Source organism: Budorcas taxicolor, chromosome 1 (genome assembly GCF_023091745.1).
Source record: "Budorcas taxicolor isolate Tak-1 chromosome 1, Takin1.1, whole genome shotgun sequence".
NCBI classification, from domain to species: domain Eukaryota; kingdom Metazoa; phylum Chordata; class Mammalia; order Artiodactyla; family Bovidae; genus Budorcas; species Budorcas taxicolor.
The window spans coordinates 11,738,897-11,752,569 of NC_068910.1; the positions used below are offsets into that span (position 1 = coordinate 11,738,897).

The window sequence follows — 13,673 nt, forward strand, 5'->3', positions numbered from 1 at the left end:
GGACCCCCCTCACACAGGCAGTGCTGTGGGCCCCCCACGCAGATGGAGGACCATCCCCGGATGGAAGGAGGCCTGGATGACCACTCCTCAGTCCTCATCCCTTTGCCTTGGCTTCCCGGACACATCCCACCCCCCTGCCCTCCACACCACTTCTGCTATATTTCTTTTCTGTTCAACAGCACAGGACGAAAGGCCAGGCTCCTGGGCCTGGCACTCAAGGCCTGTGTTGCCCATCACCACTGCTCTCCTGCCCCACCCTGCCTGCTCAAAGCCCCACTCCAGCCCTGTGCCCCTAAGAAGTGCTCCTTGTCCCCACCCCAGCGCCGGTCCCTGCCCTCCTCCTCTCTCAGCACGTCATGGTGCTGACCCGGGTGTGGGCCTTAGAAAACGCTGGCCTCCCCCTTTGTCCTGGGCAGTGAGAGCACAGGCACCGGGGCTGTACTGCCTGCATTCAGACCTGAACTTTACCACTACCTTGCTGAGTGGTCTTGGCAAGTTACCTGACCTGGACTTCAGAGTCCTTATCTTGTAGAGCCATCGTAACACTTTAGCTAACATTTACATGGCACTTGCTCTGGGCAGGGGTTCACCATGGGAACATGGCCCCCTGGCTCACAGGGGCCCTGGCTGAGGCCCCAAAGACAGCCTGTGGTCAGGCCTCGCAGGGTCTGAGCCATCAGGGCACGTGGTGGTCTGGCTGCTTCTTAAAGTTCTCCTGTGATGGAAAGTTCCTTTTAATCACTTCCAGGCTTGTGGTTGATTCTGGCTCCTCCAGGCAGTCTCCCCAGAGGGGCTGGGGCACCCCAGCCCCCTTCCCTCAACACAGGAACCAGATTCCTGGGGGCAATGGAGGGTCCCATGTACCCCGAGTCTCAGGGAGAGGGCACAGTCACCCAGCCACGCCACTGGGGCACTCATGTCAGGCTGTGGGCAACATCCATTGGCTCAGCGCCCCCGACTCGACTGTGCTGCACAGAACGTCTAACTTTCCTTGGGTTTCACTGCAAAGATGGAAACATGTGGAATTAATCTCCCCTGTAGCATGCTTTTGACTTCACTCAGATTTTAAAGATCTAAAACAGATGCAATAAAAGGGGAATCTCTTTGCTGTGGGGTCTTGTGAGCTATCAAAACAGCACAGGGCTGCTGGGCCCAGCGCCTGCCTGGCTCAGCCTCGTCTCCTGGCAGCTCCAGCTCCAGCTCTCAGGGTGGTACACGTCCGTGTGTACACATGCAGGGCTCTAACTCAATGGTACCCTGGCCAGCCAGCCGCCACATGTCAGAGGTGAGTGGGGGCGGAAGGGGCTAACCCATCTCCCTCGGGAAGGGTTGCTGGTCTGGGCTCGGCTCTTCCCACCACCAAAGGTCTGTGTCTCGGCCCCAGCCTGAGACTGGCGCCTGAAGGTCTGTGGGCCAGAGGCCTTCAAGTCAGAGGTGTGAACGCCCGCTCACAAGCAGCCGGCTGATGGCCATTGAGTGCCAGCCTCACAGGCACAGAGTTTCTGTCTATTCCTGCTCCCAGGCACAGCCCTGGGCATGTCACAGGTGCACACTGACTGCTGGATGGACACACGCCAGACCCTGAGTGCCGCGAGGATGCAGAGGAGGCAGGTCCATGTGCCGGGGCACCTGAGGATGACCCTGCCTGGCTGCTGAGGGACATTCCCCCAGCTTGGTTTGGATCTGGGGAGGCTTGAGGGAGCGGTGGATGAGGGAGAGGAGGGCAGACAGCCTGGAGCCCGAGGGGTTGCTGTCAGCTGGCCTGGGGCGGGAGGAAGCCTCCTGACCTCAGCAGGAAGTGAGGGTGTGCAAAGCAGGACAGAAATCCAGGAAGCAGCCCAGTTCCTCCCCTTCCCCCGCCCCCCATGCCCGACCTGTTGGGACTGAAAGCTTCGAGGCCTGAACTTTAAAGGTGAAGGAATGGAGATTCCCGCTCATGCTGATGTCTGATAGGTTAACTCGTCCAGATCACACACAGCTGATGCACAGAAAAACAAGTTTCTAAAGACATTCCCCCCAAGCTGCCTGGGCTCAGCAACTGTCTTTTTAACCACTCCTCATCATCCCGCAGCCTGCTGCCAACATCACAAAATGAGCTTTTGTCCCTTGAGCCCTCTAGTCCACATTTCTGCTTCACATTATCTCAGGGATATAGGATTTCTCCGGCGTTCCCCCCCCCCCCCCCAATGAGGACTAGTTCTCTTCAGGAAGTACACGGAACACTATTTTCTATTGGTGGATTAGCCATGGGATTAGAGAATCTTGGCTAATTTACCTTCCTTGTGACTTTATAACAATTCCTTTTAAATAAACATAGGCTTTTCCATATTACTGCTTACCCCCAAAGAAGAGGCTGTAAAAAGCAGGTCCACTCACCACCATCCATAAAACTGGATGCTCCTGGGACCATGAGGTGCAACCCCCACCAGGAGGAAGACCTGAGCCATACACTCTCCACCAACCCTGGCTTCCACCAGCCATGAAGAGGCCACCTGGGAAGCCTAGGGTCAGGGAGGGACACGACCCCAAGGGGCAGGATGCCAGGCACTATGCAGGCTCTGCTGCGCTCTGGCTCCAGGGAGAGTCCAAACAGGGCATGAACCTTGGCCACCTTCAGTATCCCATTCCTTCAGATACTCAGATTTTTAGCAGTCCATATACAATAGTCAATTAGCCAACACCCAATAAAACACAACTGTCACAAGTCAGAGAGATTGCTCGATAGCTTGCTAGAGGTCTGAAAACCTCAGTACAGCCTGGCAAGTCAGGTTGTGGCCCTCATCCAACAGGCCCGCCACAGGCATACAGGACTCACAGGCTCCCCCTGCCCTGCTGAGTGCCCACTGCCCATGCTGGGAGACCCAGCCTCTCATCTTGGGCAGTTTGCTAAAGCCACCAGCTAGGTACTGTTCAGAATAGGGGTTACAGAACCATTTCCCCCAAATGCCATGCTCTGCTCAGCTGAAAGCTCCTTTCTGCTTTTTCTCCTCCACCCAGCCATGGCTACCATGGGGAGAATGAGGGTCTGTACCAACAGTCCAGGCCCACAGGGCCCTCTGCTGAGAGGCAGAGACAAATGGCAGGCCCGACAGCAGCCCCTCGCAGCTCCCGTGGTGCTTCATTCAGGAGGGCACCAAGGGGCCAAGCGGTCAGCTAGGGCTTGGTTAATCTCAGAGCTGCGTAGGCCCATTTGGGGCTGCCCGTCACAACCAGAAGACTCATGGGCCCCTTCTCATGACCTGTGCTTGACCCTTCTTGGGAGGGCCCTTGGGTCCCCAGAGCAAATCGCCCGGGTCCCCTTCCTCCGTCCTCTGAGAACTATCCAGAGCCAGGCGGAATGAGAGGTCCCTGCTCAAGGCCAGTGCTCCAGCTGCTGCTCTCCCCCCGCCCACCACCGCAGCTCCAAGCCCGCTTGGGGCCTCCCAGGAGAAATCTCATACGACTGTGAACACTCCCAGGCCCAGAGGTAACCGCAGCCTTCCCGAGCCCATGTGGTGGGCGGGAGCATTCCATCTGCAGCTTCTTTGGGGAGGGGGTGCTTCTGCCACAACCACAGACGGGACAGAACACAGAGCTGCCACCCAGCCCCCTTCACAGCCCGTCTCTGAGTACGGCCAGCAGCGCCGGCCCTGACTTGGTACTCCCCAGGCCTCTGTATTTGCAAAGCCAGAGAAGCCTGTGGACAAACTGCCAGAACGAGCAACAGGGCTGGGGGAGGGCCAGGGCCAGCTGCTCTGCAACCATCTGGAGGGGGACCCAAAGTGTCCAATAGACCAGAGTGTCTTCAGTCCCTTGTCCCCAGGAAGTAGCCTCTTAACAGGAAAAACAAGTCTCTTGTCTCCCAATCCCGAGAGGCAGGAGCCCCGGCTGTCCTGAACTCAACTGTGGCCCCAGGGCAGCCCTTAAATATCCATAAAGAGGCTGGCAAGCCCACTCGGGATTGTACACAGGCGAGGCAAGGTGGAGGCATGCAGTTGAGGGAGGGCCTGCTCTGGCAGAAACCAGCAACAGTCATCCCCGTGGCCGTGTGTGTGTGTGCCGTGGGGGAGGGGGTCGGGGGAACATGCACACACCCCACAGACAGGGGTCGCTGGCACTTTCACTGTACACCTTCCCAACAAATTCCATCTACACACCCCTGGGAGGACCCGCCCCCAGATAAAATGGAGAAACTGCTCTAAAATCTGGAGTCTGTTTCCACAAACAACGGTTGGTCTGTCCAGGAAAGAGGGACTCTGAGAGCCCCTAAGAGCGGTCAGGCAGCTCAGTCCATGGCAGGAGGGCCCAGGAGTCCCACACCTCCCACCAGGGTAGAACCAGAAACCCCACCTGAGCACCCCATCAGAAAGGAAACTGCAGGGACCATGGCGGGCAGGGGGCTCAAGCAATGTGCCACTGTATCCAATTCCCCAAAGCAAACAGGCCAAAATCCTTATCCTCGTTGAGTTAGGTCATCAGAGTCACAACAACCTGGACCTTCTAACCAGCAGGGCTGGGTGGCCTGCCCCCGCCTGCTTCCCACGGCTTGGGTTCCAGTCCTGGAGCCCAGCAGCCCCGTGACTCACAGGAACCTAAATGTCTGACATCACAGTCTTGAGCACGGCTGCCATGAAAAAACACAGTTGGGACAGGAATTTCATGGCTTGATATTTTTAAAAAGCAGCAAGACGTGAAACTGGAGTCAAAAATAACTTTGCTGTGGGTTTCTGAGGCGAGACCACTGGTCGCCTGCTGGGCCCAGGCCCCTCACTGCAGCCTCCCTGCTCCCAGGTACTGTCCACACGGCCGCGCCTCAGCCCTCGCCCCTGAGGAAGATGCAGGGCCTCCACAGCTTCCAGACACCACCTACCCTCTGTCACTCAGAAGGAAGCAAAGGGTGCCAGGGTGGTAGGTGAGGACGCTGACTGTGAAAACAGCTTCTCCCTGCTCACTGGTTAGTTTCCCAGCACCTGGGAAAGGGACCCTGAAATCATTTGGCAGCACCCCCACAAGAACACAAAGGGAAAGGTCAGGGCCTCTGTCTAGACACTCACTGAATGTCTGTCACCAAGCAGGCAGGGCTGGCAGGGGTCTACCTGGAGCCCTTCCTCTCGGAGTAGCCACAAGGGGAGGGGCCCGGCCAGGGGCAGCAGGGAGCGGAGACTCACAGAAAGAAGGCCATAATAGTCTCAGGCCCCACCTGAGATGCTAACCCCTGCTGCCCACCTCCAGGACAGATAGATGGGCAGGGTCTAATGTCTCCCCTCCATGGAGGAGGAAACCACAGCTTCCCCAAGTCCACACAGATGCAAAGAGGCCAGGCTGTGCCAGGGCATCCGGGGCTTCCGACTCCTGGCTGGAGCTCTGCTCTGGCCTCACGCGGGCCTCTGCAGTCAGGCCATCTATCTCAGGAAGAGACGACTGACTGGAGCAGGCCCAGCAGGACAGTGACAGGGTGGCCGCAGGACAGAATGGGGGTGGGGGGCAGGACAGGCTCCCAGAAGGAGGGGGAGGGCACATACATGGTACACAGCAGCCACATCCATGACCTCAGCCCGAGCTCCTCTTGAGAATTCCCATGAGGGGTTTTGAAAAACAAGAAGTCTCCCAAAGAAAAACCTAAATCTCATTGTTAGGGAATACATTTTCCGCAACAACCATTACAATGATTCAGTTCAAAGGATGGCTGTCAAAAGATGTACATACATCTTTGCAGAGCTTCAGTCTTGGCCCAGCTGCCTGGATCTGGGTACAACGCTCCCGTCTAGTGCCAACCCCCCACCCCGAGCCACCTGATTTTCAATAGGCACCCCGGTCCCTCCTGCCACCTCCTGGACCTGGGGAAAGACCTCCGCTTTATCTCCCTCCCATCCTAATGCCTAGTCAGACCACTAGAGCCTCCTGGCAGCTCAAAAGCACTCCTGGGACTCCAGCAGTTACAGAGGCCTGTGGCATGTCTACTCCTGGGTCACCTGACAACACTGGTGCGCTCCCACTCGGATCCCGAGAACATCTCCCTCAAGTCCTGCTTAACAGTCAGCACCAGTCTAGCACCCAGGTAACCTGGAGCTTCCCCACTGCGCTCAGAGGACACGAGCAGGCTGGGCTGTCCCCACTTCACATGCGAGAAGGCTGAGGCTCTGGGAAGCCCCGTTCCTGCCCAAAGTTACCAAGGTAATGAGCGACTGGAGCTCGCCCCCAAGTCCAGGAGAGCAGGTACGCCCAGGCTAATGGGCAGTGGCTCACTGAACTGAGCAGAGCAGCCTTGACACCCAAGGGTAGACCACGGCTCACCACAGGTAACAGGGACGTGTAAGGTGGCCAGGTGGGATCAAGGTCCTGAGGAGCTCAGTGGCAGTGAAACCCCAAACAGCAACTCTACAGGGGCAAAAGCAGGGGTTCTCTCCAACACAAAGAAGGGCCAGGACAAGGGGGTATGCTTTCTGGCTAGTGGCCTCAGACGCTGGGCCACTGGGCTGTAACCACAGACCACTAAGCAAAAGCGTCCAACTGTAACCTTCAGGAAGGTGAGGTTTGGCCTGCAGATAAACTCAGCGGGTCACACCCGCAGGAAGGCAGGCTGAGGACCATGAACCTCCACAGCGGGGTGCCGGCTGTCACCTGGGACTCTGTGACTCCACTAAACATCCTGGCCACTGCCCACTGCAGCCCCAGGCTTCCTCCCTGAAGGATGTTCAGCAGGACAGAAGCCCGTTGTCCCTCTCAGAGGCTGCTCAGAAGTAGACCTCCTTGTGGGGGAGGGGAGGGGCAGTGAGATAAGGGAGAGGGGACTTTGAACTAAGTAGGAGTCAGTGTTGGGGTGGCCGAGATACCCTTGGCTCCTCCAGAGCACAGGCGTGCATCAGATGGTGAGAAGCACTGCCAAGGGGCAGCATCTGAGGCCAGTACCCACAGGAGGCGCAGAGCCCGGCTGAGATATCCACACAGGAACAAGGATGGCAGTGGTCATCCAGCTCTACATCTGAGGGGAGCCTCCAGAAAGGATAGTCCACGGCCATGCTGGTCCTAAAAGGAGGGGCCAGGGACCCTCCAGCCTGAATGGGGCAGCTCTGGCTGGGGCTGAACACCTCAGTGAGAGCCTCAACTCCAGGAGACGACGTGAGCGTGGAAAACAACCGACGACCGAGCCCAAGGTGGCATGAGATCTAGTGCAGACACTCCCCCAACACACACCATTTCGAAAACGGGTTGCACTCTAAGACCTCGATGGGGACTTCACCTTGGAACCCAAGCCACACTCTAACTTCCAGGAACGCACACTGCCCAGCACAGCGGGTGACTGGCTGACGGGCTGGGCCTTTGGTCAGGCGCAGCGCTGTCTGGACTTGCAAAGGGGCTGAAAGGTGTGAGCCCAGCCACAGGCCAAGGCAGAGAGGCTCACTGCTTCCCTGGGATGCCAGTTTCTTACGAAGTTACTATCAGACTCCTGACTGCTAACACATAACAGAACCTTCCGTGTACGCCTTTAAAACACAGTGACAGGAAATGTTTTTAGTGTTATACTCCTCTGGATGCAATGAGGCTATTTTTAACCACCCTCTCAGACTTGATTTCCAATTTTATCCTATAAAGTTCTAATTCATTCCACCTCCCCTGATCTCTCACTTGACGAGGCTGTGAAGAACACGAGGCAGGCTGGGCGCTTTCTGACGGCTCTGCGGTGGGGAGTGTTTTCTAAGTCTTTGCTTCTCCCCCTCTCAGCAAAGGCCTTCTCTTTCAAGGCTCAGGGCGCTCAGGGATGTCAGTGTGATGTGCACACAGTCTCACCATCCCCCCTAGTCACCGACGCCTGACATTTCCCCTCAAATGTCCATTCGGCAGTGGGTCCAAGGCGTGCCGTACTAGCTGGGATCCTGTGACACGTGGACCACGTGACGCCACGTGGAGGAGCTCTTAGAACTTAGCCTGGAGCCAGCGGTACAGAAGAGACACCATGCCACTTCACCCCCATCTCCATCAGAGATTCAAGGGTACTCTGCCTCCTTCCTGCGCCCTCCCTCTACCTGTGAGCTGGCACAGGAGAGGGGTCTACACCCAAAGCCAAGATGGGCAGGAGCCTGAGGACCTTTACATCCTGCGGTCGCCCAGGCGCCACGCCACCTACATGCCTCACGCTGGCTGTGCTGGACTCTGCCCACTGCTTGGATGCGCTCGTGGTCCCCACCTCCACCCCCAGCCCAGCCCTGCAGGCATCCGCTGCTCCCTGCGCAGAACTGCTCTTCTGCCCCAGGACGAGAGGCCCCCTGGGTATGCCCACGGTGCTGGCTGCCACCTCTCGCCAGGGCATTCTGCTTCACTGCACAGACCGCTGTCCATGAGCAGCCAGGTACATGTGTGCGCCTGGTGGAGGGGGGGCCACATGGACCTCAGGGATGAGGGTGGTCAGTGCCGCAGCTAACATTTATGGAGCAGCTACCCAGGGGTAGGCACAGGCCCAACACTGCTTGAGACTCATTGCCTTTAATTCTGACCACAAATAGGGCAGGCTCGGGACTTCCCTGGTGGTCCAGTGGCTAATACTCCACACTTCCCAACGCAGGGGCCCTGGGTTCGATTCCTGGCCAGGGAACTAGATCCCACATGCCACAACTAAAGATCTTGCGTGCTGCAACTAAGACCTGCTGCAGCAAACAAATGAGACATGGCAAATGCGTGACAGACAACCACGCTGGGGCCTGGAGAGCCACAGGGGTATCTCTAAGGCTGCTCGGAGGACAAGGAGCAGCGCCAGCTCAAACCCAGAGCCTGGCTGCCTCTTGGCGCCTTGACTCTCTGTGCACAGTTCTTGCATGTCCCCGGAGTGCCCACCCAGTGAAGAGTCGAATGAACGGACAGTGTTTCTTTCAAAGCTCTGCTGTGACCCAAGCCAACACTGGGTGGGCACTCCCTGACAGGATTCAGTGTTGGTGATTTTGGGGTCCAATGGCTTGGTCAGGGATTGAATGGCTCTGAGAGACAGGATCCCAGGGCAGGCACTGCCATTTCATTCATTTGGGCTGAAGAGTAAGTACACTATAATTATGTTTTTTTAAAAACCCAGGACTGGCAGGCCAACTTCAAATGGCCTGAATGCCAGGCCGAGTGCAGATGGGGGGAGTCACGTCACAGCCTACCTGGGTGAGGACGTCCAACTGGCCCACGATATGCTCCAGCGTGCTGGTCAGCGACTGGGGCATGCTCACGGGCTCCTGGGATTGGCTCTGCATCGACTCCTGACTTCTGCCCCTGCCTGGCGGGACGAGGGGGTCCACTTCTGGCTGAAGACGATGAAAGGAAAGAGAGCCCTTTAGTCTTGAGGACAATGAGGAAAAGAAGAGCCCCTCAAAGGATCAAGGGGAAAATCACCAGCAAACTTGAGAAGACGAGTTCCAAATGTTGGTGAGCAAGGGCGGGACTCCACCTCTGGGCCCTCCTTTCCAAATGGAGACTGAGAGCAAGGAGCAGAATCAAAGTAATTGGCAGTCCAGGCTGCAGGGCCCTGAGAGGGATATCAGGTTGGGCTCTTTGAGGTCCTCAAGAGAGGCCACGGGCTGCCAGCTCTTTACAAGACCTGTAACCTTCAGTGTGACGCCTCTCAGAGTCCAGGGCCCCTGAAGTCTATGCTGGACCCTGAAGTCACCCTTCCTCCTAGTTAGCCCAACGACCACTCCCCACCCCAGGGATGGGATGGCCCAGAACTAAGGGAAGGGTCCGGCCCTGCCCTGGCACAGATCCCCTGGGGAGACAGATTCTATGTGAAAGTGCTGGTCCAATGGCTGGCGGAGTCAGCATCCACAGGACAGGTGCCCCATGCTGCTTCAGAGAAGACTCCAGGAACCTGAAGGACTTGGTGCTCCTGTCTAAGATCCTCAGTCCCCAAATGCAGAAGCCATCCTCCCCTGCCACCACCATCACTGGACAAGTGATTTCCTAAATGGACTAATCTAGCCCAATGCGTATCTCCCCAAAGTTAGGCACTGCCCTACACACAAAGGCTTTTCCAGACCCCGGAAGCATCGTGCACGTGTGCAGCAGAGCAGGATGCTGGGAACCACCTGGTTCCCAAGGACATAGTGGCAGATGCCTCAGGAAGATACAATTCCTCTATGGACTTGTTCCCTGTGGGAATGACATGCTCAGCGAGGCTGACACTCCGCAGTGTCAGTTTTGAGGTCAGCCCCAAACCCCAGTAACTCGTAAATGCAGCCACCCTTAGGACTCCATGTTTTCAACCACAATCTGACTGACAGACATTCAAAATGTTACATGTCATTCTTTGGCTTCTGCCAGTCCTCCAGGGCTCGCCACAGGCTCTGAGAGAAAATTCAAGCCCCATGACAGGGGACCCTGCTCTAGCCTGCCTCCCTCCCCAGCACTGCTCCCACCTCTGCCCTCTGTGCCCAGCTCCCAGGGTCCCCTCATCCACCCTTTCTTTCCCCTGCTCCAAGCATCCTGATCCTCCACTCACCCTGCAACCCCTCATCCCCAACCAGAAGCTCCTCTGTGCTCCTGCACACCTGGACCTGCCCTACCCCTATCCTGCTCCTCCAGCCACTGCATCTCCAGAGACAGGACACATGAGCGGGAAGAATCAAAGCCATAACGCCCACCACCTGCCCACGTGTCCGTGTCTCTCCCTGTCTCCTGCCTGCACGCATCACTCCTCTCCCTTCTAAACCCAGGACACATCACTGGGCTCAAAGCCTGTCAACTCCCCAAACACAACAGAGCCCAGGGCACTCCAGCCAGCACTACCCCATCCTTCACAGCCATGGCCACTGCAGAATACCAGCTACGACTGCAGCTCTCCTAGGATCAGCAGCCAGCGGGCATCTCATCTGAGCTGGCCCATCTCTGAGACAAATCCAGTGGCTCTGCGCTGGGCATGCTCCCCTGGACAGGCCTCAGCATCCTTGAAAAAAATCCGCCCAGAAGACAAGTACCGACCAGCAAAGAAGGGCAGCTCAGCACATGGCCCCTACCTGTATATTTCCCTTTATTAGGAAAGTGTTCTAATCTCATAGCTAACAAACTCTCAAGTGCACGTCAGTTTGGACTTGGAAAAATGCAGGCCCCAGTGCTTAAAGAGAACTTGAATGTGAGACACAAACCTGCGGAGCATAACTGAAAGCAGGGGCAGTACCACATCCACACGCCTGCTGTCTGCTGCGGCCTTGTTAAGACCTTGGCCCGTGCGGCGTGGGGGTCTTGCAGTCCTCTACAAGTTGTTACACTTCAGCTCTCAAAGCCCATCCATCCCAAAGGGAAATGCTTCAGAAGCCTGGACTGGCCTTCACCACAGCGGCCCCCAGACCCAGGCAGTTCTGTGGGGAGACAGAGCAGAGTGCAGCAGAAAGAGCAGGGACTCAGACAGCCCCTGGCCAGCATCTGAGCTCTACCCCTGACAGGCTAGGTGGCCTGGGCAAGAGTTTTAGTCCCTCTTAGGGCCTCCACTTCCTCATCTGCAAAATGGGGGTGACAACTGGGCCTGCACTTCCAAGGGCTGGACTGTGAGGAACGCTTATCTACAAATCACCCACAGGGAGGAGCCTATGCCCACTGCTTCCAAAGAACCCCGTTTCAGACACGCATTCTCTTCCTTCTGTCACTGAGTCCCCCTGGCTCCCTCAGGAAAGACCACCAGAAGCAGGATGGGAACCTGGCAGCCCTCTGTCCTGACAACCAGTGTCCTCAAGGAGTGACCAGTTGGGCGCTACCTGCTGCCTGGGAAGGACGGGATGGAAATTCTGAGTGTTTCTGCAAAATGGCTCAGAAACGGACAGTGCCAAGCCAAGCCTCTGGAGGCAGGGGTGGGGATGAGTGCCACTGACTTCAGCAACAGGAACCCTCCTTCTGAGCCCAAGCCAAGCCACTCCAAAGGAAGACTGAGGACAGCAGCCACATGCCACAAACAGGGCAGCGGCCTCAGGAAGAGAGGCTGCAGGAACCTGAGCTCAGACAGGAAGTAACTGCCAGAAGGTACCCAGCTTCCAGCCTTGCTCACAAGTCCAGGGTTCTGCCTGCCCTGGGCTGTCCCTCCAGCCACACCATTTGCTCTTGCTCTTGCTTTCACCAGGACTACAGACATTACAGCGCTTACCACACTGCCAGTCCGGCACATAAAGGACTCTGCTGGGGTTTACTTGTCGCCCATGAGCCAGCATTGTAGAGGCCACTTAACTTAATCCCTACAGTGACCCTTCACAGCAGGCATCACTGGCCTTCACTTTCAGATGGGGAAGCAGAATCACGGAGGTTAAATAACTTATTCTAATACAGGAAATTACAGCTAGGATCTAAACTCAAAGTACAGGCAGTTCCTGACAGGAAGCAGCCTCTGACAGGGGACATCACCTGTGGATTTGCTTCCACATGCCCAGTGCCTCTCTTCCATCCTCATGGAGGCTCCCAGCTCCTGGTTCTAATATTTTTTATGTCATTCCCCAGCCCCACCTGCCCTGGAATGCTTGCATGGCAGAGCTGAACACAGAGCTGGCAGGCCCTCCACACACACTCGATGACACCTCAAAGAGCCACCATGACAACATTCCTGTGGAACGACACCTCCCTGCAAGGCAAAGGGCCAGCAGTTCCGCCCCACATAGCTGCTCACCTGCACTCGAGCACTTTGCAGATGTGGCATTCCTCAAGAGCTTGGCAAGTAAGTGACAAAGCAGAGATAAGAAGAGGATGGGCGAGAGTAGGGAGAGGCGCACGTGACAGGCTGTGGGTAATGACAGTGACGGGACATCAAGAGCAGTGCTTAAGGGGTTGTCTGTTCAACATCAAAGGGTACTAGGGGCCCTGCCTGGCGGTCCTCAGCTAGGTCTATCACAAGTAAAATTGTAACAGCATTCAGTTCAGTTCAGTCACTCAGTCGTGTCCAAATCTTTGCGACCCCATGACTGGCAGCACGCCAGGCCTCCCTGTCCATCAAAACTCCCAGAGTTCACTCAGACTTGCGTCTATCGAGTCAGTGATGCCATCCAGCCATCTCATCCTCTGTCCTCCCCTTTTCCTCCTGTCCCCAATCCCTCCCAGCATCAGGGTCTTTTCCAATGAGTCAACTCTTCACGTGAGGTGGCCAAAGTACTGGAGTTTCAGCTTCAGCATCATTCCCTCCGAAGAACACCCAGGGCTGATCTCCTTTAGAATGGACTGGTTGGATCTCCTTGCAGTCCAAGGGACTCTCAAGAGTCTTCTCCAACACCACAGTTCAAAAGCATCAATTCTTCGGCGCTCAGCTTTCTTTACAGTCCAATTCTCACATCCATACATGACCACTGGAAAAATCATAGCCTTGACTAGATGGACCTTTGTTGGCAAAGTAATGTCTCTGATTTCCAATATGCCACACATACATATGTAGGGAGCTGCACCAAGTCAACAACTTTTACTCTTACCAAATAAAAATATCTTAACATTACAAGAAAAAAAAAGGTGAGACTCAGAATCATGCTGCTGTTCAGCGGCTCAGTCATGTCCGACTCTTTGTGACCCCATGGGCTGCAGCACGCCAGACTTCCCTGTACTCCACTATTTCCCAGGGTTTGCACAAACTCATGTTCATGGCATCAATGATGCTACTGAACCATCTCATGCTCGAATATATGAGTCAATCTAACTTTGTGGAAACCTCACTTGGGCTCTGCGGGTGTCCCAACCCTGCCGCAGGATCCTGGGCTCTCACAGTA

The 13,673-nt window shown here is 56.2% G+C and overlaps 1 protein-coding gene across 1 annotated transcript in view; it reads right to left on the reverse strand.

Moving 5' to 3' along the window:
* Positions 1–13,673, reverse strand: part of POC1A (POC1 centriolar protein A) — a 76,683-nt gene that overhangs the window by 9,428 nt on the left and 53,582 nt on the right. The window contains exon 10 of the mRNA XM_052638970.1: positions 9,114–9,257. Coding sequence (XP_052494930.1) covers positions 9,114–9,257 — 144 coding nt within the window. The remainder of the gene's footprint in view (positions 1–9,113; positions 9,258–13,673) is intronic.